This window comes from Struthio camelus, chromosome 6 (assembly GCF_040807025.1).
Source record: "Struthio camelus isolate bStrCam1 chromosome 6, bStrCam1.hap1, whole genome shotgun sequence".
Taxonomy (NCBI): domain Eukaryota; kingdom Metazoa; phylum Chordata; class Aves; order Struthioniformes; family Struthionidae; genus Struthio; species Struthio camelus.
The window spans coordinates 19,870,522-19,896,940 of NC_090947.1; the positions used below are offsets into that span (position 1 = coordinate 19,870,522).

A 26,419-nucleotide genomic window follows, 5' to 3' on the forward strand; every position below is an offset into this window, starting at 1 on the left:
AACAGATTTAAGGTTCTTTCTTTTTCCTTCTGACTGGCAAATATTTGTAATAGCTAACATTTTCCTCCTTTCCTGTTTGCATATAGTCCCACCAAGTCCACCCTCAAGGCCAGAAGTCTATTCTGTGTCTGCAACTGCCATGGCCATTCGCTGGGAGGAACCATATCATGATGGTGGCAGCAAAGTAATTGGATATTGGATTGAAAAGAAGGAGCGCAACACCATCCTTTGGGTGAAGGAAAACAAAGTGCCATGCTGTGAATGTAACTACAAAGTCACAGGATTGGTAGAAGGCCTGGAATATCAATTCAGAACCTATGCCCTAAATGCTGCAGGTGTTAGCAAAGCTAGTGAAGCTTCCAGACCTGTAGTGGCTCAAAATCCAGTTGGTAAGTATTACTTTTAGATTTATTTTATTAGTTAACCTTAAATAGAGCTGCATTTCTCATTCTGTATTTTCTTTCTCCAGATCCACCAGGCAGACCAGAAGTAACAGATGTCACCAGATCTACAGTGTCACTGAGCTGGTCAGTGCCACTTTATGATGGTGGAAGCAAAATTATCGGCTATATTATAGAGCGCAAACCATATAGTGAATCTGGTGATGGACGCTGGCTGAAATGCAATTATACCATTGTCTCAGAAAATTTCTTTACTGTGACAGCTCTTAGCGAAGATGAAGCATACGAATTCCGTGTACTAGCAAAGAACGCTGCTGGTGTGATTAGCAAAGGATCTGAATCGACTGGTGCTGTCATTTGCAAAGATGAATACTGTAAGAAATATTCATTTGAAAACATTAAATGTTTTCCATTTTTTTACTCTTGCATGTAATTTGTTTTTAATCTCTTTTCCCTTATGACAGCACCACCAAAGGCTGAACTCGATGCCAGACTGCAGGGAGAAATTGTGACCATTAGGGCTGGATCTGATCTTGTTCTTGATGCAGCCATTGGTGGGAAACCAGAACCAAAAGTCTTCTGGTCCAAAGGTGACAGGGAGTTGGAGCTATGTGAGAAGATCTCTCTGCAATACACCAGCAAACGAGCCATTGCAATTATCAAGTTCTGTGACAGAAGTGATAGTGGAAAATATACCCTTACAGTTAAAAATGCCAGTGGGACAAAACAAATTTCTGTTCTTGTGAAAGTCCTTGGTATGTATTCTATGATTAATATTTATATTTAATATACTAAAAAATCATATTCTTTTAAAAAAGAGTGAGAAGCTTTTCCTTAGCTGCTAATGACAGTACTTATTTTCATCTCTACCCAGATTCACCAGGTCCATGTGCAGGCAAAATCACAGTTAGCAGAGTAACAGAAGAGAAATGTACTCTGGCATGGAATATTCCTGAGGAAGATGGAGGAGCACATATCACCCACTACATTGTAGAAAGGCGTGAAACCAGCAGACTCCATTGGGTTATTGTTGAGGCTGAATGCCAGACATTATCATGTGTGGTAACAAAACTTATTAAGAATAATGAGTACATCTTCCGTGTGAGAGCTGTCAACAAATATGGGCCAGGCGTTCCACTTGAAACAGAACCTGTCATTGCCAGAAATGCTTTCAGTGAGTGTTACTACCTTTGGCTGCATGTCAGAATGTTTGGAATATTTGCCATAGACAGACAATCTGAAAAATAATTATTATTTTTTCAATTTTTAAAAAAACAACAGCTATCCCATCACAGCCTGGTGCTCCTGAAGAAGTGAGTATTGGCAAGGAACATATCATTATTCAGTGGACAAAACCAGAATCAGATGGTGGCAGTGAGATTAGGGACTACCTTGTAGACAAACGTGAAAAGAGAAGTCTGCGTTGGACACGAGTGAACAGAGATTACACTATTTATGATACCAGACTGAAAGTCATCGGTCTTATGGAAGGCAGCCAGTACCAGTTCCGTGTCACTGCAGTGAATGCTGCTGGGAACAGTGAGCCTAGTGAAGCTTCGCAATACATGTTATGCAAAGAACCATCATGTAAGTTGCCAAATTAAAAACATATTTTAATATTTATTTATAGTAACGTGGCATAAACCCAAGCTGACACTTCAACTAAGATATCCAAAAGGATATGTGAGTTCACTGAACTGGCTTGTATTGTAAAACATTTAAAATAAAAGCATTAGAGTTAATTTCAAATGTATTTCCTGGAATTGGTTGTTTAGAAATTTTAGTTTGTTTGTTTGTTTTTTTAACTGTAATATGGTCTCTGCACCAATGTGAAATGCATTTTCTTCTGTTTCAGATACTCCTGCGCCCCCGTCAGCTCCAAGAGTTGTGGATACTACTAAGCATAGCATAAGTTTAGCATGGTCAAAGCCCACATATGATGGTGGTGCTGACATCTTAGGCTATATTCTTGAAATGAAAGAAGAAGGCACTGAACAGTGGTACCGACCACATACGACTGCGACTCTAAGGAATGCTGAGTTCACTGTGACTGGTCTTAAAACAACCCAGAAATACCAATTCAGAGTTGCTGCTACAAATGTGAATGGTATGAGTGAATTTAGTGAATCATCAGCAGAAATAGAACCTGTGGAAAGAATAGGTAATTTAAAAACTCAATATATATTTTTAAGGAAGAATTATATTTCCCTTTAAAACTATTAAAAGATTAATTCATATAATGTTTCCTACTCCATTCATCAGAAATACCTGAGCTTGAGCTTGCCGATGATCTGAAGAAGACAGTTACTGTCAGAGCTGGTGGTTCTCTGCGCCTAATGGTCTCCGTGTCTGGCAGACCTACTCCAGTAATTACATGGAGCAAAGAGGGTGTTGACCTTGTAAGTCGAGCTATTATTGATACTACAGACAGCTACACTCTGCTTCTTGTGGACAAAGTTAATCGGTATGATGCTGGAAAATATGTCGTTGAGGCTGAAAATCAATCAGGAAAAAAATCAGCAACTATTTCTGTAAAAGTGTATGGTAAGTACTGCTGCAATTGTATATAGGTATTACGTCGTAGTGTACGATGCTCAAGAATAAGAAATAGAGTTATTTCCAAAAGAAGTTTGCAGCAGAAGTTTGCTGCTTCTGATGCAGTTTGCATCAGAATGTTTGGGATGGAAGAAAAACAAACTAAAACAGAGGAAAATACATAATTTCTAAAGCTATGCTACCCTATGAAAATCAAACACAATGGGGGGGGGGGAGGGGGGGAGGTTATGCAGAACTTGGTCATTGACCAAGAGAAGGAAGGAGCCAAAAGAAAAAATAATCTTTTCTGATTTTGTTTTAGATGCACCTGGTCCACCAGCTGCAGTGAGAATTAAGGAAGTATCAAAAGATTCTGTGACACTTACTTGGGATATTCCAACCATTGATGGTGGAGCCCCAGTCAACAATTATATAATTGAGAAACGTGAAGCTTCTATGAGAGCTTACAAGACCGTCACTACTAAATGCAGCAAGACATTTTATAGAGCTACTGGACTTCTAGAAGGAGCTCTGTATTATTTCAGAGTACTGCCAGAAAATATTTATGGCATTGGTGAAGCTTGTGAAACATCTGATGCAGTACTAGTATCTGATGTTCCCATGGTGCCACAGAAACTTGAAGTGGTTGACACTACTAAATCAACGGTTACTCTTGCATGGGAGAAGCCACCACATGATGGTGGCAGCAGATTGACTGGCTATGTTATTGAGGCCAGCAAAGCTGGAACAGAAAGGTGGCTGAAAGTAGTGACACTGAAGTCTACCATCTATGAACATACTATTATCTCTCTCAATGAAGGTGAACAGTACTTGTTCAGAGTCAGAGCACAAAATCAGAAGGGTGTGTCAGAACCACGAGAGATTGTCACAGCAGTGACAGTACAAGACCAAAAAGGTAGGTATCATTGTTTTTAAAAAAAAAAAAAAAAGAAACAGGGTGAGGATTACCACGAATGAATGTGATATTTACAAAATGGTTATTTCAAATATCAATGTTTTTCTTTTCGTAGTGTTACCAACAATCGACCTTGCTGGAATCCCTCAGAAGACAATTCATATACCTGCTGGCAGGCCGATTGAGTTAGCTATTCCAATTGAGGGACGACCACCACCAGCCGCATCTTGGTTCTTTGCTGGTTCTAAACTAAAAGAATCAGAACGCATCAAAATGGAGACTGTTGCCAAAATGGCTAAATTAACTGTGCGTGAGACCACCATACATGACACAGGGGAGTATACACTTGAACTGAAGAACACAACTGGAACAGTTACTGATACAATAAAGGTTATAATCCTTGGTAAGTATTTATTAAGGTAGTTGTTCATGATCCTTCTCCATCATGACCTTTGTCACAAGAGCAATACGATTCCTTTTCTTAGTGTTAATTTGTTGTCTTTTAATTTTCTTCTTCCTAGACAAACCTGGACCACCTACGGGACCTATCCGAATTGATGAAATTGATTCAAATTACATAACCATCTCCTGGGAGCCACCTGAGCTGGATGGTGGGGCTGCACTTAGTGGCTATGTAGTAGAACAGCGTGATGCTCACCGTCCTGGATGGCTACCAGTTTCAGAATCAGTAACCAGGACAATGTTTAAATTCACCAGGCTTGTTGAAGGTGTAGAATACGTTTTCCGTGTGGCTGCTACAAACCGCTTTGGAATTGGATCTTACCTGCAGTCTGAGATTATAGAATGCAGAAGCAAAATCCGTAAGTCTGAATTTTTGCTGATTCTCTAACTCTATTCTCTATTTGCTAATTTCTCTATAGAAAATAATTTACATGGGCTCATATATGCACACGTAGATAAGGCTTTTCTAGATGTTATTACCTTCTTTCGCCAAATAATGTGATGCATTACGATACACAGTAATCTTGTTATACTTCTGGAGAAAAATGCCATCCATAAACCTAAATATATTGCTCTCTATAGGTATTATAAATGTACTGCATAGAGCTGGTCTGAAACTCTATAAACTTGGATTTTATGCCCAGGTCCACCACTAGCCTTGGAAAACTGGCTTTTCCCCATTACAAAAACAAGAATAATTTCATTGACCTAGTTTGTAGAGTACTTTGACAGCTGCTGATAAAAAGTGTTTGACAGGATGTAGATATTACTGTCTTTGTAATTCACAATTTTTTGCATATTATTAATGTGTAGATTCATTTGATGCTTTCTTCCCTAATTCTGTGTTTTGTTTTTACAGGTATTCCCGGTCCTCCTGGCACTCCAGAAGTGTTTGATGTCTCTCGAGATGGCATGACACTAACTTGGTATCCTCCAGAAGATGATGGTGACTCTCAGATATCTGGCTATATTGTGGAACGCAAAGAAGTTAGAGCAGATAGATGGATACGTGTAAATAAAGTTCCAGTCACTATGACTCGTTACCGTTCCACTGGATTGGTTGAAGGATTAGAATATGAACACCGGGTTACAGCAATCAATGCCAGAGGTGCTGGGAAACCCAGCCGTCCTTCCAAGTCTGCTGTTGCCAGGGATCCAATTGGTAAGCAATTCCCTATATAGATTGAGCACTTTATGGCAGAAGGGAATGATACTAATAAAAGTTACTCTTTTTAACTATTTAAAATTTTATCTGAATATGTTAATGAATATTAGAGGAGATTCTGACTGAAGAAAACCAAGCAAAATATTACTGAAAATCTTTCATTCTTAAGTTTTCCTGTATAAACACTACATTGACTAAATACAGATTGTATGTTGTTACAGCTGTTAAACATTCACAAAAAGACCCTGCCATCCTATCTGATCTTTTCTTCCAGCTCCTCCAGGTAAACCTCAGAATCCAAGAGTCACTGATACTACAAGAACATCTGTTTCCCTGGCCTGGAGTCCCCCAGAAGATGAAGGTGGTTCTAAAGTTACTGGCTACTTAATTGAAATGCAGAAGGTTGATCAATTTGAATGGACCAAATGCAACACCACTCCAACCAAGATTCGTGAATACACCTTGACACATCTCCCCCAGGGTGCAGAGTACAGATTCCGCGTGTTAGCCTGTAACGCTGGTGGGCCAGGAGAACCTGCTGAAGTGCCAGGAACAGTCAAAATAACAGAAATGCTTGGTAAGACATTTGAAGTCTTAATTCATATGGAAAGTTGTCCTAAAGAAGTATTTTGCCTAAAGAAGGTATGATGTCATCTGTAAAACAGAGACAGCATTACATGTTAATTTTGTTTACAGAATACCCTGACTATGAACTTGATGAAAAATACCAAGAAGGTCTCTTGGTGAGACAAGGTGGAGTTATCAGGCTTACAATACCAATTAAGGGCAAGCCCATCCCAATATGCAAATGGACAAAAGAAGGACATGACATCAGCAAGAGGGCCATGATTGCAACTTCTGACACTCACACAGAACTTGTGATCAAAGATGCAGAAAGAGAAGATTCTGGCACCTACGACTTGGCACTTGAAAACAAATGTGGCAAAAAAGCTGTGTATATTAAAGTCAGAGTGATTGGCATTCCAAATCCACCAGAAGGACCACTTGAGTATGATGACATACAAGCTCGCTCTGTCAGAGTAAGCTGGAGACCTCCTACAGATGATGGTGGTGCGGATATTCTAGGTTATATTGTCGAGAGACGAGAAGTACCAAAGACTGCCTGGTACACTGTTGACTCTAGAGTAAAAGGGACATCGTTAGTGGTGAAGGGCCTCAAAGAAAATGTGGAATATCACTTCCGTGTTTCTGCAGAAAACCACTTTGGTATTAGCAAATCTCTCAAATCTGAAGAACCAGCCATACCAAAAACACCTCTCAGTAAGTCTTCATTTTAGATTTGGTGAAATAAATACCTTGCTTAACTACTACATTATAGTTCTAAAAGTGCAAATTATTACCGGCTATTACTACTGTTATTCTTATTATTATTCCCATTATTAACAGATCCTCCAGAGCCTCCAAATAACCCACCTGAAGTGCTTGATGTCACAAAGAGTTCTGTTAACTTATCCTGGTCCAGACCTAAAGATGATGGTGGGTCTCGTGTAACTGGCTACTACATTGAACGCAAAGAGACATCTACGGAGAAATGGGTCCGGCATAACAAGACTCAAATCACCACTACCATGTATACAGTCACAGGACTTGTTCCAGATGCTGAATATCAATTCCGTATCATTGCTCAAAATGACATTGGTGAAAGCGAAGCAAGTCCTGCTTCTGAACCAGTTGTATGCAAGGATCCATTTGGTAAGAAATGTCTGCATTAACAGATCTTCTGCGGAGCAATTTAGTGACATTGGGAGAGGAATTTAACTTCTGTAAATATTGTAATTTTCAGACAAGCCAAGCCAACCTGGAGAAATTGAGATCACCTCTGTATTTAAGGACAGCATTACCTTAGAATGGGAACGTCCTGAAAGTGATGGTGGCAAAGAGATCCTCGGCTACTGGGTTGAGTATCGCCAGTCTGGAGAAAGCACCTGGAAGAAGTGCAATAAAGAACGCATCAAGGACAGGCAGTTTACAGTAGGAGGATTATTAGAAGCTACAGAATATGAATTCCGTGTTTTTGCAGAAAATCAGACTGGTCTCAGCAGACCTCGAAGGACTGCTATGGCAGTGAAAACTAAGCTAACATGTAAGCAGGAAAATATTGTAATATTTGCTGTGATTTTAGATGTTATAAACTGTGGTGCTGCACTTAAGATGCTATTTGCTTTACATGCTGTTTGCTAACATGACTGTCCTAAAGCACAGTCCTGCAGGTATAAGAGGCACAAGTATAAATGAAGATTAAATACCAGTAATACAGTAATCAAGCAGCATTTTATAGTAATCTCCATTATTTTTACCTGTCTCTCTTACAGCTGGAGAAGCACCAGCCATAAGAAAAGAAATGCAGGATGTTACAACTAAACTGGGTGAAACAGCTCAGTTGACATGCCAAATTGTTGGGAGACCTCTTCCTGATATTAAATGGTATCGCTTTGGCAAAGAACTAGTGCAAAGTCGAAAATACAAAATGTCATCTGACGGACGCAACCATACACTCACAGTAATAACAGATGAACAAGAGGATGAAGGGCTCTATACTTGTATGGCTACCAATGATGTCGGAGAAATTGAAACTAGCGGCAAGTTATTATTGCAAGCCCCTCCTCAGTTCCACCCTGGCTTCCCATTGAAAGAGAAATACTATGCAGGTGCAGGTGGCACCCTTCGCCTTCATGTGGTGTATATTGGCCGACCAGTGCCGGCAATAACTTGGTTCCATAGCAACAAACCTTTGAGAGGATCAGAAACTGTTACTATTGAGAACACAGAGCATTATACTCACCTTGCTATTAAGAACGTCCAGCATAAGACTCATGCTGGGAAGTATAAAGTCCAACTCAGTAACACATTTGGAACAGTTGACACTGTACTTAATGTGGAGATACAAGGTAATGGATTTTATTTTCAGTATCTTTGTGGAATATTTTCTGAAATATTTACCGGCAAAAGAACTAAAAATGTATTTCTTTTGTTTTGTTTTGTTTTGTTGTTTTTTTTACAGATAAGCCAGAAAAACCAGTGGGACCAATTGTTATAGAGTCTATACTGAAGAACTCTGTGGTAATTAGCTGGAAACCACCAGAAGATGATGGAGGTTCTATGATAACAAATTACATCATAGAGAAACGCGAAGCCAAGGAAGGAGCAGAATGGCAACTTGTATCTTCAAGCATTTCAGGCACGACCTGTAGAATTGTCAACCTAACTGAAAATGCAGGCTATTACTTCCGTGTTTCTGCTCAGAATACATATGGCATTAGTGAAGCACTAGAGGTTTCTTCAGTTGTTGTTATGAAGCCTCCATTTGGTAAGCAGACACCAGAATATTCATTTCTGTGTGCCCGCATAATTACTAAGGCATGCTCACTTCAAATTTTGAATCTTTTTATTCTTTACAGAAAAACCAGGACAACCTGGTCAGCCGGTAGCAAGTGCTGTTACAAAGGACTCTTGTGTGGTCTCATGGAAACCACCTGCAAGTGATGGAGGTGCAAAGATTAGAACTTATTATCTTGAAAAGCGCGAGAAAAAACAAAACAAGTGGATTTCAGTTACAACAGATGAAATTCGTGAAACTGTCTATTCTGTGAAAGATCTTATTGAAGGTCTTGAATATGAGTTCCGTGTAAAATGTGAAAATCTAGGTGGTGAAAGTGAATGGAGTGAAATATCACAACCAGTCGTTCCAAAATCTGATGTACCAATTCAAGCTCCACATTTCAAAGAAGAACTAAGAAATCTGAATGTGAAATTTCAAGCTAATGCCACATTTGTTTGCAAAGTCACTGGTCATCCTAAGCCTATTGTTAAGTGGTACAGACAAGGTAAAGAAATCATGCCGGATGGTGAAAAGATTAAGATACAAGAATTCAAGGGTGGGTATCACCAGCTGATCATCACAAACGTAACAGATGATGATGCCACAGTATATCAAGTTAGAGCCACCAACCAGGGAGGATCTGTATCTGGCACTGCCTCTTTGGATGTTGAAGGTGAATAAAGAGTCTTGATTCCTACCACAAATTCTTTTCAAGCTTTGAATATTTAGACTGTTGATGCTCTTCTCAGGTGTTGTTTTACTGATGTTTTTATTTTTTCTCTTTCTATTTCAGTTCCTGCAAAGATTCACTTGCCCAAAAACCTGGAAGGCATGGGAGCTGTTCATGCCCTCCGAGGGGAAGTGGTGAGCATCAAGATTCCATTCAGTGGTACACCTCAGCCAGTGATCACATGGCAGAAGGGACAAGATCTTATTGATACTAATGGACACTACCAAGTCATTGTTACGCGCTCATTCACCTCTCTTGTTTTCCCAAATGGTGTTGACAGAAAGGATGCAGGTTTTTATGTTGTTTGTGCCAAAAACAGATTTGGCATTGATCAAAAAACAGTCGAATTAGATGTGGCTGATGTGCCTGATCCTCCAAGAGGTCTGAAGGTAACTGACATTTCAAGGGATTCAGTCAACTTAACCTGGAACGTACCAGCTACTGATGGTGGAAGCAGAATCATAAACTACATTATTGAGAAACGTGCTACAACAGCAGAGAGATGGATTCGTGTTGCACAGGCTCGTGATACACGATACACAGTGGTGAATCTGTTTGGCAAGACCACCTACCAGTTCCGTGTAATTGCAGAGAACAAGTTTGGACAAAGCCAGCCTTCGGAACCTACTGAACCAATTATAACAAAGGAAGATAAGACCAGAGTAATGAACTATGATGAAGAAGTTGATGAGACCAGAGAAGTCACCACAGCTAAAGCAGCTCATTATTCTACAAAGGAACTCTATGACAAATATATGATTGCAGAAGAGCTTGGACGTGGGCAGTTTGGAATTGCACACCGCTGTGTTGAGGCAGTTTCAAAAAAGACTTACCTGGCTAAGTTTGTCAAAGTAAAGGGTGCTGACCAAGTTTTAGTAAAGAAAGAAATTTCCATTCTAAATATTGCGAGGCACCGAAATATCCTGTATCTTCACGAATCATTTGAAAGTCTAGAAGAATTGGTCATGATCTTTGAATTCATATCTGGAGTTGACATCTTTGAACGAATTAGCACAGCTTCATTTGAATTGAACGAAAGGGAAATAGTAAGTTACATACGCCAGGTCTGTAATGCACTAGAATTTTTACATCGTCACAGCATTGGACATTTTGATATTAGACCAGACAATATTATTTACTTCACAAGAAGAAGCTCAGTAGTTAAAATCGTTGAATTTGGTCAAGCCAGACAGCTGAAGCCTGGAGACAGCTTTAGACTCCAGTTTACTTCTCCCGAATATTATGGGCCTGAAATACATCATCATGATTTGGTCAGCACAGCTACTGACATGTGGTCAGTTGGTGCTCTAGCGTATATACTCCTCAGTGGTATTAATCCTTTCATCGCTGAAACAAACCAACAGGTTATTGAAAATATTCTAAATGCTGAATACAACTTTGATGATGAAGCATTCAAAGACATAAGCATTGAGGCCATGGACTTCATTGATCGCCTACTAGTGAAGGAAAGAAAAGCTCGGATGACAGCTGCTGAAGCACTTAACCACGTGTGGCTGAAACAGAAGACCGAAAAGACCAGCACTAAAGTCATCAAGACATTACGACACAGACGTTACTACCAAACTCTAGTAAAGAAGGAATGGAACACAGTAGTGTCAGTAGCCCGCATTTCCTGCGGAGGTGCAATTAGATCTCAGAAAGGGGTAACAGTGGCTAAAGTTAAAGTTGCACCAATTGACATTGGTCCCATTGCTGGACAGATAATGCATACTGTGGTAGAAGAAGGAGGGCATGCCAAATATGTGTGTAAGATTGAAAACTATGATCAGTCCACACAAGTCACCTGGTACTTTGGTATGAGGCAATTAGAGAGCAATGAGAAATATGAAATCAAATATGAAGAAGGTGTGGCAACCATGTACGTCAAAGATGTTTCCAAATCAGATGATGGTACCTACAGATGCAAGGTAGTAAATGACTATGGTGAAGATAGCTCTTATGCTGAACTTTTTGTTAAAGGTGCGAGAGAAATTTCTGAGTACTACAGATGTAGAACTGCTAGGAAAGTGAAACGCCGAGTTGATACTATGAGACTACTAGAACGTCCACCAGAATTTACTCTGCCTTTGTATAATCGTACTGCATATGTTGGAGAAAATGTCCGGTTTGGAGTAACTATAACAGTCCACCCAGAGCCTCGCTTAACATGGTTCAAATCAGGCCAGAAAATCAAACCTGGTGATGACGACAGAAAGTATACTTTTGAATCAGACAAGGGTCTTTACCAGCTCATCATCCATAACGTCACTGAAGATGATGATGCTGAATATAGTATTGTGGCACGCAACAAATATGGTGAAGACAGCTGCAAAGCTAAGCTCACAGTGATTCCACATCCACCTCCAGCAGATGCCACACTAAGGCCAATGTTTAAAAGACTTCTGGCAAACGCGGAATGTCAAGAAGGCCAAAATGTCAGTTTTGAGATCAGAGTATCTGGTGTACCAAAACCAACACTGAAATGGGAGAAAGATGGTCAACCTCTATCCTTAGGCCCTAACTTTGATATAATTCATGAAGGTTTAGATTACTATGCTTTGCACATCAGGGATACTTTACCGGAAGACAGTGGTTATTACAGAGTTACTGCTACAAACAGTGCAGGATCTACAAGCTGTCAGGCTTACCTGAAAGTTGAACGCTTGAAATATGTCAAGCGTGAGTATAAGACAGAAGAAGAGAGGGAGAAGCATGTACAAAGACAAATTGACAAGACCCTAAGAATGGCAGAAATCCTTTCTGGGACTGAAGCCGTTCCATTGACACAGACTGCACAAGAGGCTCTCAGAGAAGCTGCTATATTATATAAACCAGCTGTTAGCACCAAGACGGTCAAAGGTGAATATGAGATTAAAAAAGAAGAAAAGAAGGAAGAAAGGAGACTTCGTATGCCGTATGAAGTCCCAGAGCCTCGCAAACATGTGCGCACTACTCTTGAGGAAGATCAGAACATTAAACACTTTGTGCCTCTGTCAGACATGAAGTGGTACAAGAGGCTGCGAGACCAGTATGAAATGCCAGGAAAACTTGAGAGAATTGTTCAGAAACGCCAGAAACGCATACGCCTTTCCAGGTGGGAGCAGTTCTACGTGATGCCACTGCCACGCATTACTGATCAGTATAAGCCTAAATGGCGCATACCAAAGCTAACACAAGATGATCTTGAAACTGTGAGACCAGCACGTCGGCGTACTCCATCCCCAGATTATGAGTTTTACTACAGACCAAGAAGACGATCACTTGGCGACTTGTCTGATGAGGAGTTACTCCTGCCTATTGATGACTATTTGGCCATGAAGAGAACTGAAGAAGAAAGACTACGCCTTGAAGAAGAGCTTGAGTTAGGCTTTTCTGCCTCCCCTCCAAGTAGAAGCCCCCCACGCTTTGAATTGTCTGCACTTCGGTATTCTACTGAAGGAGCACAGGTCAGTTCAGAGGAGGAAAGGAAAAGAGAGATGAGATATTCAAGCTATCACATCCCAACTAAAGCTGAAACCAGTGCAAGCTATGCAGAGCTTCGTCAACGCCATGACAGGGCTGCCTACAGACCACCAAAACAAAAGCAAAGAATAATGGATGAAAGAGAAGATGAGGAATTGCTCCGTCCAGTTGGCACTGCTCAACGACTTTCTGAATACAGGAGTGAGCTTGAATATATGGCAGAGGAGGAAAAGAGTAGACTTAGGAGAAGGAGGGAAAGAGAAATAACCGAGATCACATCAGAAGAAGAAGAAGAGATAGAAATGGTGCAACATGTTCACAGGGAATTTTCACCTCCCTCTAGATTACTAAGGAGAAGAAGATCTCTTTCTCCAACTTACATTGAGCTGATGCGCCCCGTATCTGAATTAATTCGACCTCGGTCACGACCTCCTGAAGAAACTGAGAGAAGATCCCCAACACCAGAGAGAACTCGACCACGCTCACCTAGCCCAGTTTCTAGTGAAAGATCACTCTCTCGGTTTGAGAGGATGGCAAGATTTGATATATTTTCTAGATACGAGTCCATGAAATCTGCTTTGAAAACTCAGAAAACTATGGAAAGGAAATATGAAGTTCTGACTCAACAGCCTTTCACCCTTGACCATGCTCCTCGCATCACCCTGAGAATGCGCTCACACCGGGTGCCATGTGGCCATAATACTAGGTTCATTCTAAATGTCCAGTCAAAGCCAACTGCTGAAGTGAAGTGGTACCATAATGGTATTGAAATCCAGGAGAGCAGTAAGATACATTTTACTAATACCAGTGGTGTATTAACTCTGGAGATTCTTGACTGCCATATTGATGACAGTGGAACATACAGGGCTGTGTGCACAAACTACAAAGGGGAATGTTCTGACTATGCAACACTAGATGTTACAGGAGGAGATTACACTACTTACACTTCTCAGCGCCGAGACGAAGAAGTACCAAGATCAATTTTACCTGACTTGACAAAAACAGAGGCGTACGCAGTCTCCTCATTTAAGAAAGCATCTGCTACAGAAGCAAGTTCCTCAATAAGAGAGGTCAAATCAGAAATGTCAGCCACAAGAGAATCACTTTTATCATATGAACACTATGCCTCTTCTGAAGAGAAAATAACTGCAGCTGAAGAAAAGTCATTGGAAGAGAGGACTGTACACAAGGCATTTAAAAGTACTCTGCCAGCAACAATCCTTACAAAACCACGGTCAATCACAGTTTCTGAAGGGGAGACTGCAAGATTTTCCTGTGATGTGGATGGTGAACCAGTACCAGTAATAACATGGCTCCGTGCAGGTCAACCCATTGTTTCTTCAAGGCGCTTCCAAGTAACACGAACACAGTACAAGTCTACCTTTGAAATTTCTTCGGTCCAAATGTCAGATGAAGGAAGTTACACTGTTGTGGTGGAAAACTCTGAAGGAAGACAGGAAGCACACTTTACTTTGACCATTCAGAGAACAAAAATTCCTGAAAAAACAATTACATCACCTCCAAGAATCAAATCTCCCGAGCCTCGTGTAAAGTCTCCAGAGCCAGTTAAGTCTCCTAAACGAGTGAAATCTCCTGAACCCACCAGCGCTCCCCCAAAAGCGAAGTCACCACCTGGAGACAAAACAGTACCAACAGAGAAAGTAAAATTACCAACTGCTTCTCCCCCCAAGATAAAACAGCAGCTGAAAGCAGAAACTCTTGGAGATAAGGTAAAGTTATCCTGTGCAGTTGAAAGCAGTGTTTTAAGTGTCAGAGAAGTGGCTTGGTACAAGGATGGCAAAAAACTGAAAGAAGACAATCATTTCAAGTTTCATTATGCAGCAGATGGCACCTATGAGCTCAAACTCCATGAGCTCACAGAATCTGACAAAGGAGAATACACCTGTGAAATCATTGGGGAAGGAGGTGTTTCAAAAACTAACTTCCAGTTTACTGGCCAAGTATTTAAAAATATCCATTCCCAGGTAAAAGGTGTATCTGAAAGTCATAAATCAGTTCAGAAAGAGGCTGAGGTACTTACAGTTTCTACCCAGAAGAAATCAGCAGTGGCAACTGAAGAAAAAGCAGCAGTTCAAGAAGTTATTAAGAAGTCAATTGTTACTGAAGATGTCAAACAATTAAAGGCAGAAATTAAAGCTTCTTCAACTCAAATGACATTGTCTGAAGGGCAGAAAATTACCTTGAAAGCCAACATTCCTGGTGCCTCTGAAGTAAAATGGGTGCTGAATGGAATGGAGCTAAGAAATTCAGATGATTATAGATATGGTGTTTCTGGAAGTGATCACACTCTAACTATCAAAAAAACTAGTCATAAAGATGAAGGTATCCTCACCTGTGAAGGTAAAACTGATGAAGGCATTATTAAATGCCAGTATGATCTGACCTTTTCTAAAGAACGTTCCAATGAACCAGCATTTATCATGCAGCCTAAGTCTCAAAATGTCAATGAAGGACAAGATGTATTGCTCTCCTGTGAAGTCTCTGGGGATCCTTCTCCTGAAATCGAGTGGTTTAAGAATAACCAACCTGTAAGTAATTGTTTAATATATTGACTTTCAAAACTGGAATTCTTGATAAAACTGATCATAATGAAACACTTTTTTCCCCTTCTCAGATTGCTGTTTCATCTCACATCAGAGTAACTCGCTCTAAAAACATATATTCTCTTGAGATTCGAAATGCTGCAGTGAGTGACACTGGAAAATACACAGTCAAAGCTAAAAATTACCATGGGCAGTGCTCTGCTACAGCATCCTTGACTGTACTCCGTAAGTTTGCTCTCTGGGTCTTGTGTTTGGACTAATCTGGAGTCTCTGCTGTGGTGTGTCTAGTAGAATGGCTAATAATAAAATCCACTGGTAATGTTGATTCATGTATTTTTGACAAGTTTCCATTTCTCTGGTATCTATCTAAAGAATTAAAAATAAACAGCATTACATAACACCTATACCAAAGCGCAGAGGTTCCTTCACAATGCGTGTTAACAGAAGGCTACGAGAATTCCTTCTAGGATAACCCTGTAATTAAGCCCTTGGTGCTGGTGATTACTCTTTCCTCAATTACTAACACGATCCGTTCCAGTAAAACAAAATAATTCTATAGTTAAAAACTGTTGTGGTAACTTAACCATAACTAAAATGGTTTAGTACCGTATTGGCTGTATATCAGTTCCCAGCATGAAAGGGTTGCCATGTTTACTTTTGTGTGTGTGTGTGTGTGTGTGTGTGTGTATGTGCTTACATTTAAAGGAAAGCTGCAGTGATTGATGGCTTCTGCTGCCTTAGCTACAGAACAATGGAGTGAAACAGAGAATTTCCAATATCATGTTTATAAGAACTTGAAAATGTTTCACAGCTTCTATAAATATGAACTGAACACACACATATGCTTTGTCAGTGTGTAATTCTAATTAATGGTTCTAACAGGAAATGCTGTCTAATGACCTGTTTCAAATCAGAGTGGAAGTCAGACAGTGAGGGAATAGCAGGACGTTTAAATAGCTCTTCTTAAGTATGTTTTACCCTCAAGTTCATACATGTCATACACTAATAGTAGTTCCATTTCCTACTTGTTTCCTTTATAAATTATTGTTAGCCATTTGAGCATCTTGAACCAAATGGTTGGAAACAATTTTATGCTCCACTGCAGTTTTCCATTGAAAACAAACTTTGCTGGCTCTTCCTTTCTATAAAGTTAACCGTATAGCACTGCATGACTTCCTTAGTTAATGTGTCATTATTGGTTTTTCCTTTTATGTTTGCGATGCTCCACAGCTCTAATTGAAGAACCTCCAAAAGAGGTAGTATTGAAGACAAGTGGCGATGCAAGCATGCAGGAAAGTTTTTCTTCTCAGTCCTTTCAAATGGCTTCTTCTAAACAAGAGGCTTCATTCAGCAGTTTCAGCAGTAGCAGCATGACTGAAATGAAATTTGCAAGCATGTCTGCCAAAAGCATGTCCTCCATGAAAGAATCCTTTGTAGAGATGAGCTCCAGCAGTACTATGGGGAAATCTAGTATGACTCAACTGGAGAGTTCAACTAGTAAAATGCTTAAATCAGGTCTGAGAGGTGAGCAATACAATTACTGGTAGAGTTAGTGTTTCAAATATCCTTGAAGTAGCCCTCAGAGTAACCCAGCTGCATGGCATAAGATCTTAGTGAAAGTATACTAACTTGGTATTTCTTCTCCTGTTTTGTAAAGGAGTACCACCCAAAATTGAAGCTCTACCATCTGATATCAGCATTGAGGAAGGAAAGGTTCTCACAGTATCTTGTGCGTTTTCGGGTGAACCTGCTCCTGAAATCACGTGGTATTGCAGAGGGAGAAAAATTACCAGTCAAGACCAGCAAGGCAGATTCCACATCGAAACCAGTGAAGATCTAACCACCCTGATCATCATGGATGTCCAGAAGAGCGACGGTGGACTTTATACCCTGAATTTAGGCAATGAATTTGGTACCGATTCTGCCACTGTGAATATTAATATTCGATCAATTTAGAGCACTTGATCTGTATTATTTACACTTGTCTTTTTACAAGTGATTCCTATATGGACTGAAATATCTGATCTGTAAATATAAAAAAAATATTTTTGTACCTACCTGAATGAGACAAAGTCCAAAGATACACATTATGACTTAATGGTCATTATTGACCTAAGAATTTTAAACACTTTTTTCACTGACATGTACATACTGTATATAGCCGAAGTTAACGGTTATGGAGTTTTGTACCATTATTTTATGACATTTTGAAATGTAACTTTTGGAACTATCCGTTGGTAGGAGAAAGTTTCCTAGGAAACGAATATCCTGCTCAACATTTAACTAATTGTTGTGCCTCAACTCATTGTTGATGTCTAAGAATGCCTCAACAGGTAGAGAGGCTCCCTGTTGAAGATTACCTACACCTAAGAGATGATACTGTGCATAGTTATTTCATACATGCACAAATATTCATGTTGAATCAGAAATGTAAGACATTGGTAATGTTTGCAATTACCCTCCTGTAAGCACTGCTTTAATGTTTTACATTGAATCTGATTATGTCATATTTTAGTTTCCATGACTGACTGACAATTTTTGGACAAAGTGCAAGCGGCCAGCACTCTGTTCACCCACTATCTGTGTACTGTTTCTGACATATTGACTGCCTGAATAGCTTTTAAAAAAGTAACATCACCTGGCCATCCCCTTAATCAACAAAGCCATTTAGGTACTCAAGTGCAGCAGCAGTACCAACTCTTGGAGGTTCCTAGGGTGCAGTGATTGAAAGTTTGTGTGGTAGTATTAGACATCTCTTAGTCACTTCTGGGCAACTAAGCAATGAACCACAGTTTGAAAACAAACTGTTGTTATAACAACAAGTACCGCCCAGCACTTCAATTTGCTTTAGTTCTCCTAATGTAGTAATAAATTTTGTTAGCTGTTGAACCTCCTTGAGATAATAGTGTTCATTTGAAATAAAGCATGCTATCTGCACCTTACATCTGTTGCTCTTTATTTATTATGCTCCATTTTTTATGGTTTCTACACTACACTACAGAAACTGAGTTGGTGAAAGAAAAGACTGGGCAGAACTGGAGTTTTCTGATGTAAACTGGATAGTGAAATGTTGAAAACCCAGCCATCTGCCAGAAAGGGCTTGGCTGATAAAAGAGCCAGCAGGCAGTCAGCAGAGAGATCTAAAAAAAGTTTTTGTCACAGGTTAAGTGCATGTGGCCTCCAAATGTACAAAGTAAGTTGACACTGAGGTTCTTACAGTATCACTGACAAAGGATAAGTAAGTTCTAGCACATGCATAAGCTTTATACTGTTCTTATTAATCTTCTGTTGAGTGAATCTCCCAGGCCTCCCAATCAGCCTTATATCAAGAAAGTATTAATCTCTTCTTTTTATAGCAGGTCGCTGCTGAAACTGGTTAAAAAACTGCCTCCAAAAAGCTTTGCTATTGCCTTCTCTTCTGGCAGTAGCAACTCACCTGTTAATTGCTTGTAATTAAAAGTTCTCACCTCCTGTGCCTGAGTAAGGGCCCATGCCTCTTCAGCTCCCTACCCCTCCTGTCAGCTGATAACACAGCAACCCTACTCGGAAAACAGATCTTGCTTCTCAATAGGATATATTAACTTCCACTAAGGGCATTTGAAAAAAAAAAAAAATATCAATGCAAGGCACAAAGATACACAGGTAAACAGTCTTCTTTAACCTATTTGCTTGCACAGGTACACAATAAAATTACCACCAACTGCACTAGTCAGTAGCCCCAACAGAAAGTGATACTGGCAGACAGTATTTGCAGATTTAAGTAGGGACTCTACTCCACTGCTGTTAATGGGCATTCATTCTTCAGTAGCCTTCACTGAGTCTAGACATATTGCCTTGATCAATCGGAAAGCATACTGGTGTCACAACGTAATCAAGCTTCTTCTATCTGTACCAACTTTGCATGGTACTTACTTAAGCAAGCACACCTAACTTTAAGTAGATGAGTCAGTCACATGCCTAAAAATAGGACTTAAAGTACTTACAGGCTTTGCTGAAGCACAATTCATTAACATATGGTAATACAACTTTATATACTAACTTGCTGAGCCAGTGTTTTTTCACAAGACTGCTAAGTGAAAAATAACATACACAGACACTGATAAAGTCACAACATAGTTTCAGTATTCTTCAGTTTCATAAAACTTACTTACCCCAGAACAAGAGTATTTCTTAAGACAACAGACTGAGTAGTCTCTGAATGAAAAAAAACATATCAAATGAGCAATGAAGGTTTCAGATGATTTGCTTATTATATTCAGGTAGAATGCAGGAATCTCTAACAGCACAAGTTGGCATGTGCTATGTCTAAAGATTGCACTACAGGATCAAGTTTAGAAAGAAAAATCCTACCACAGAAGTGTGTGAAGGCACTTGGACATCAAGCTTCTGGGCCCTGATGCATAGGGAAAAAAAAAAAATCTTAGCAGAGCTTACTGAACTGATATGCAAAATTGTACAACAGAAATACACATTTAATACTGACATTGATGTTTGGCAGTCTGAGAAAAATAACTGTCATGGTGGATATTCATAATAACACTTAGAGATTCATTTTATTGCTAGGGGACAAGAAACCCTAATCTTAACTTTCCATTTCAGTTCCCACCATCATCTCCAGTTTCACCAACAATTTTTCCTTTCAAGAGGGGAAAAAAGAAAAAAAACAATTTTTTTTTCTGTCTTGAATTTCAGAAGCCTTCAAATGGAATGGAACGCAAAACCCTGCATCTCTGCTAAAATATTTATTTAAACTAAATCTCCTCTACTTTTTTTTTTTTTTTTACCTTTTTAAAGACCAGAATGGTCTCAAATCAGGTTAGAGCTTAGATTTAAAAAATATCAGAATATCTAATGTCTATTGAAAAAAAAACCATGGTGTGACACAGTCAAAAATAAATCATGCAGTCATTCCCATACTGGAAATGGGAATACCATAGTAATAGCAGCACTGGTAGAAAAGAGAAAGGATGACAGGAAAAATAAGAGATCCTGAGACGTCAGCACAAGTGCACAAAAAAGTCAGACCCTTCTTAAAGGCTGTAACAACCTGCTTTTGCAAATGGCATCCAAACTTTATGCAAAATGCCTAGGCAGCCTACAAAGCGCACAGAGAAAATGAAAACACACAAACAGCCAATCACAATATTTAGCACAAGAGAATATGAAGCACATCGTAACAGAACGCATAGCAGATGCAACACTCAAATCCCATTGCTCTGTCTTAACTGAAAGGCATTACCTTTAACATTTGCAATCCACACTCCTGGAGATAAGTGTTTTACCCTTTTCTTTCCAAAAAAAAAAAAAAAACCTGAATGAGCTCAGTCATCTCTTTTAAAATACATCTGTAGGCTGTACGCTCATCTCTGACCATTTTGCCATGGTTAGAACAGTCCAAGATATGCCTATACATGTCTCTGTAAACAGCCAAGATTGTAGCATGCTACCATGAAGAAAAAGATGGCACCAGTCTGTAAAGCAGGAAAGGCGCATGACTACTTTGTTACACTTGCTGAACAACATTCTGGACGGTTCATCTGGACTTAACAAATATTAAAATGCCTAGTAAAACATTTTAAATGCCCAAAGGGCACCTTCTAATCACTACTGTACACAGCAGTGATTAGAGGAAAGATAAAGGGTTTCTTTTGGCACGTTTTAAGGTAGAGGAACCGTACTCTATTTTCCAGTAAGATTGGTCATGTTAGTGTGTTAGACATTCTTTGCAAAACCATAAAGGACTGGTCCCTCTGCTTTACTGCAGAGGAATACCTAGTTCTGAGTCTCTATTAGTTTCACTAATTTATGTGTGAAGTTGCAGAGTTCTACTAAAATGGCGGCAATTCTATATACACAGTAACTGTCATTGAAACAAAAATGTATGCAGGCCTTTGGTTTTCCATGTTAAACAGCAGAGATTTGCAGGATGGCAATTTTGGATGTGGGCACCCAGAGCTACATAACCTCCTTTTAATCAGTTAAGTTCTCTTCTAGATCTGGATTAAAACTCTGTGGTTTAGCCCTGGAAGCAGTCCATAAAGGAATGTCAATGACAAGCAAGTTTTACATTAACAATATTTTTTCAGGTGTTCCTCATTATTCTGCTTTAAAAGAGTTAGAGTTCAGAGACAGAAGTTTCCTTCACTCAGGTATTAAACCATTTTAACAATTACTAAGTTAGATCAGCAGGAACAACAGCTACTCTACCATACTTAACTTGAGGGTGAGAAGACAAACAAAGTACCAGTTTATAGTTTGTGAAAATAAATTTAACATAAATAGTAATGATTTCAGTCTTTAGCTAAATTAAACACAAAAGTTTTATGCACAAACAATATCTGAAGTTTTCCTATCCCAAACACTATTCTCCTTGGAAAAAAATAAAGTATAATAAATAAGTCAAGCTGATTGACTGTCTTACTATATGCACTAAGTAGAAAGAAATACAAATGTTAATTTTCAAAGTTTAAAGGCTTTCTGAATGTGGTAATCTAAATATTGATGCATTCCCAAATCAGCTTTTCTGGGTGCTTGGTCAGTAATCCTTTATATCCATATATCCATACATAATTGTCTATCATTAATTTCCGACATTAGAGACTTTAGCAATACGACTCAGTAACTAGTAATTACCACTTTTTGCCTAAATATATTTGGTATGCTTATATGCTTTATGTGAAAAATACTATGAGAAAAATTGTATTTAGTTTCAGATGATCTCTTCAAAAGCAAGGGAGATCAAAATTAGAAGTACTAACTGAACATCCTTTGCTGAGATTCAGTTCCCATTCTCCACCAGAAAGGAGTAATGATACTATTATGCGTTACGGACCAGCTCACCCCTAAACCTCAAATCTGCAAAGAATGAAAATATAAGAGTCAGAATCCAGATGTCAGAATCCAGATTTTTTTAAAGTCTTACTACACAGTGATCATTGTGATTCAGCCAGCTAAGTATAACTCTTAGAAGTGACTTTTTAGATTCAGGTGCTTTAAGTATGAAAGTATATCATCTCCATTGATCTCATTTAAATGCATTTTAGGATTTTACCAATAGTTTGGCATAGGTATATAAAAACGCCTATTTAACTTCAGTGGGAACATGCTGCATATATACTGAGACATCATTCCAGCTTTAGTGACATGGAGAAGCCCAGACAGTACTGATGTAGTTATATGCAACTGTTGTGCTTAAATCCAGAATATTACAACTTAAGTTTAAGTAATCCTATCTGTGGCAGTATTTCCAATGATGATTTAAGATTGCATGCACAGATAGTCTCATGTACTCTCCTCCCCACCCCCGCACAACATGGAGTCCAAATTACTTTTTCTATAATAGCTGAAAATTAGAAATAAATATTCATTAATGTGACATATATTAAACGCTTGACAAGCTGGCAGAAACCTCAATGACATTTCAGCAAGCAGATCTAAGACAGTATACACTATTCCAGACAAAACTCACATTGCAATACGAAGTTTACTTTGCTGAACATGTCACTCTTTTAATACTTATTTTTACATTTGCCGTAAGACTGAAGAAGTATAATACAGAGTACATTAAAGCAAACATTCCAAAAAAAATGTATAAGCATGTGTGTGGCCGATATGGTCGATACGCATATGCAAATGCTAGTTACATGAAAACTGACAAAACTGAGCATAAATGACAGCTCTGAGCTTGTATCCACAAATAACTTCACTCATACGAGCCATTCCATTTTATTTCTTCCAGACATAATGATTTGTAACTGGTACTCTAGATGGGCAACAGCTGATATGTTTCTGTCAACATTTGGACCTTTTTTGATTCAGATAAATCAACATTCCAGAAATTCATAAGGAAACTCTCCATTCCTCATCTGTCTTTTCCAGCCTGCTTCAAAAACACCAAATTACTCATATATACCAAAGGAAGACTCATTAAACCAAAGTAAAGATTTGACTATAAAAACAGATTTTGGTATGTGCTTCAGTGCAAAAAATCCCTGTACATTTATTTAACATTTGTGTAAATCAAAAACAGTAAACTGTTTGTTTAAAGTGCGCTACAGCTAAGACTTTACAGACCAAGTTTATCCCTAAATGAATACCAAAAACCCCAAAAGCTTACAATGCAAACACTAGCAACCTTATGGAGCAAGGTGCTAGCAGGCACTGTTATACTATATTATTCATCAATTATTTAGAGAGGCGGAATCTGATCTCACCTACAGTTAATGCAAGTTTATACTGACGTAACTGAGATGAGAACCCATCTCCTGGTATATACCATCCTGAAGTGATACAAAGAAGTCGCAAAAACAGAAGCCCCTTTTTTGTATAAATATGTCATAAATAAAATATGTATAGATACAAATATTCATTACAACAGCAGCTTAATGGTCTAATATTTCAGCTCTTGCTTCTATAATACTTTGTTAAAAAGATATCTTAATCAGCAGAATAAATCTTAGCAGTGCTGCATTAGCTATTTGTGATGCTACACACCTCAGAAACAATTCATGCACATTTTGAAGCCTTTCCTAGATCTTTAGATCTTTAGTAGTGAAAGTAGGTAGAAATTTTTGATGCAAAAAACAATAAATAAATAAAAATTGTTAAATATCCAATGTTTGGTACAAATGCTTCATATTAAGTTATTTTTATACATTTGTTTAGAAAAATACACTAAATATTTCTACTTTCATTGGCTAAAAATAAGGACCAGATTATGTATCTCCTTGTGTTTTTAAAGAAGGTAATGTTAATTACCATCAAGCTGCTAGAGTAAACCCATTAATACCTAATCCCACAGCCCTTACACAGTCAAGAAAGCCAGTGCAGGGTATCACAGCTCCAGGAGGACTGCATGACCACCCTCTAGAGTTTATACAAATGACCAACAGGCCCATGGCACAAGTTACATTTTCTCCAAAAATGTGAAAACTTTTTGCTGAAGTTTATAATTTGCAGGTTTACTAATGTATCAGTCAGACCCTCACACTTTTTAAAAAGAGCTACATTTACAAATGTAGATGCTTATCTGTTAAATCATTATTTGTTCCAAAAAATGCACATTCAAACTGTGAAATATTAGGAAAATACTTTTGCAAATAAACTATATAAAGATAAAATACACTTCCAAGATAGTTTTTATGTTATTCTATAAAGTGCAGAGAAGTCCTTCTAAAAAGGGAAATGACTACTTCCTATAACAACAGTATAATTACAGCAGCCTTTGCATAGCATTATTTATAGAAAATTGAACACTTTCAGTTTCTTCAGGAAGAAAAGGATGGAAGAGTCTCTTCCAGTTCAGATCTGTCCTTTGACACTGATCTATTTTCTTCAGGAATGGCTGATGATACCAAATCTCCATTGACAGCACTTCTAGAACAGTGAGCAGATCCTATGAAGATATCAATAAGTATTTCAATTTCACCTCAACCAACACATCCAATCTGTCAGTTATTCTATTTGCTAAGTATTTCCTACACATAAGGAATCAGAAGGTGTAACTACTCTAGACTTTTCTTGAAATAGTCTAACCAATTTCATGCCAGATGAAGAATGTTCAGCTAGTATAAGTCAGATAACTTTCTCTTACAATGATTTTTATATTACGAAGGACAGTAATCTGTGGGGTGCAGACAAGCTACAACGTTTTCTACGATCAAAATGAAATGGATGACTTACTGCAAGTTGGGTATTGCTACACTATTTGGTAGGGAAGAGAAAGAATGAAGAGAACTGGAAGGTACCACGAGGAGCTTTATCACAGAAAAAGAAAACAGCGAACAGAGAAACTGAGCTACAGACTAGCGCTACGCAGTAAGGAACCAAAACAACAACAGCAGCAAAACCTAGGCTAGTACTAGCAAAAACACACAAGAGAGACTCTTCTTAGCAGACCTGAAACAAGTCAGTCTGGGTATCTGACAGCAGAAGAAAGTCCAGACCATAGCAGCCTAAGCCTTGCGTTACTATGAAGCTAGACTGATGTGCACTTACATTAGCAATGAGACACAGAACAGGATCTAAACTATGTTTATTAGCTTGGGGTGCATGCTGGCAGACCATAAGTTGGTGGGGGAGGTTAGAGCAGTGGTTGTCTTGCAAGAGGTGAGGATCAAAAAAATCAAGTAAATGGTGTGCAGGTGGGAATACTTGCTTCATGATACAGACTGTAAAGCAGTAGTACCTCTTGGGGCTCATGTGGGCTGTCAGCAATGCACAGGCCTCAGGCTTTTTCAGCTCAAGGGAGGCACCAGGCACTCCAGAAGGAAGCAAGACTAAACCAGAACTAGTCAAGAAGAACTAGTCAAGTTAAAGTCTCTCTGAGAGGACTGAGGATGGAGTCAAATGACAATAAGATTCAAGAGTAAAAAACACAGAAAAACTGATTACTAACTCAGCAGGCCCATCTAATCAGGAGGGACTAATGTTCTGATTATGACATCACTTCTTAATTTCCTTGGCTTTGATTTATTCTTCGCAAGACTGTGCTATTTCAGAACAGTTCTCTACAGTTGTTTTGATTTCAGTTGTTCTCTACAAAAGGCAAGCAGCCACTAAAATAAACTTTCTGCAATACACTAGGTGGAAATTAACACACACACCGCTCTCCTCCAAAGTCACAGAAGGGATCACAGAAAGGAGAATTTCTTTTGTGATAACAAACAGATGGCAAATAATAGTATTCCACACCACTTAGCAGAATATCAGCTCATGTAAGATTATATTAGTACAAATGTCCCTGTTTTGGTTATGTTTTATCTGAAATGGAATTTTCCATTTTTACAAGTAGTCCCACTGCTTTCAGTGCAGCTACTCCCGGTGTAAGATCCTTGTCAATATAA

General features: G+C 38.8%; 2 protein-coding genes across 5 annotated transcripts in view; one reads left to right on the plus strand and one right to left on the minus strand.

Moving 5' to 3' along the window:
• TTN (titin) overlaps positions 1 to 19,716 on the plus strand; it is a 243,634-nt gene extending 223,918 nt beyond the window's left edge. Inside the window, 22 exon segments of the mRNA XM_068949560.1 lie at positions 87 to 389; positions 470 to 775; positions 866 to 1,156; positions 1,276 to 1,575; positions 1,683 to 1,988; positions 2,257 to 2,562; positions 2,664 to 2,945; positions 3,259 to 3,852; positions 3,968 to 4,255; positions 4,374 to 4,673; positions 5,174 to 5,476; positions 5,754 to 6,056; positions 6,176 to 6,760; positions 6,887 to 7,192; positions 7,284 to 7,583; positions 7,813 to 8,388; positions 8,502 to 8,807; positions 8,899 to 9,492; positions 9,613 to 15,560; positions 15,647 to 15,800; positions 16,806 to 17,099; positions 17,233 to 19,716. Coding sequence (XP_068805661.1) covers positions 87 to 389; positions 470 to 775; positions 866 to 1,156; positions 1,276 to 1,575; positions 1,683 to 1,988; positions 2,257 to 2,562; positions 2,664 to 2,945; positions 3,259 to 3,852; positions 3,968 to 4,255; positions 4,374 to 4,673; positions 5,174 to 5,476; positions 5,754 to 6,056; positions 6,176 to 6,760; positions 6,887 to 7,192; positions 7,284 to 7,583; positions 7,813 to 8,388; positions 8,502 to 8,807; positions 8,899 to 9,492; positions 9,613 to 15,560; positions 15,647 to 15,800; positions 16,806 to 17,099; positions 17,233 to 17,531 — 13,244 coding nt within the window. The 3' untranslated portion in view covers positions 17,532 to 19,716.
• Positions 4,251 to 26,419, minus strand: part of PLEKHA3 (pleckstrin homology domain containing A3) — a 33,904-nt gene continuing 11,735 nt past the window's right edge. For 2 of the 4 annotated variants that reach the window (XM_068948404.1, XM_068948406.1), the window contains one exon: positions 23,040 to 24,969. In XM_068948404.1, coding sequence (XP_068804505.1) covers positions 24,842 to 24,969 — 128 coding nt within the window. In that variant the 3' untranslated portion in view covers positions 23,040 to 24,841. Of the gene's footprint in view, positions 6,620 to 6,913; positions 7,426 to 14,310; positions 14,455 to 14,529; positions 16,950 to 19,726; positions 19,770 to 19,925; positions 19,969 to 23,039; positions 24,970 to 26,419 lie in introns of those variants that run through there. The other 2 variants (XR_011141890.1, XM_068948405.1) reach the window with 2 other exon arrangements.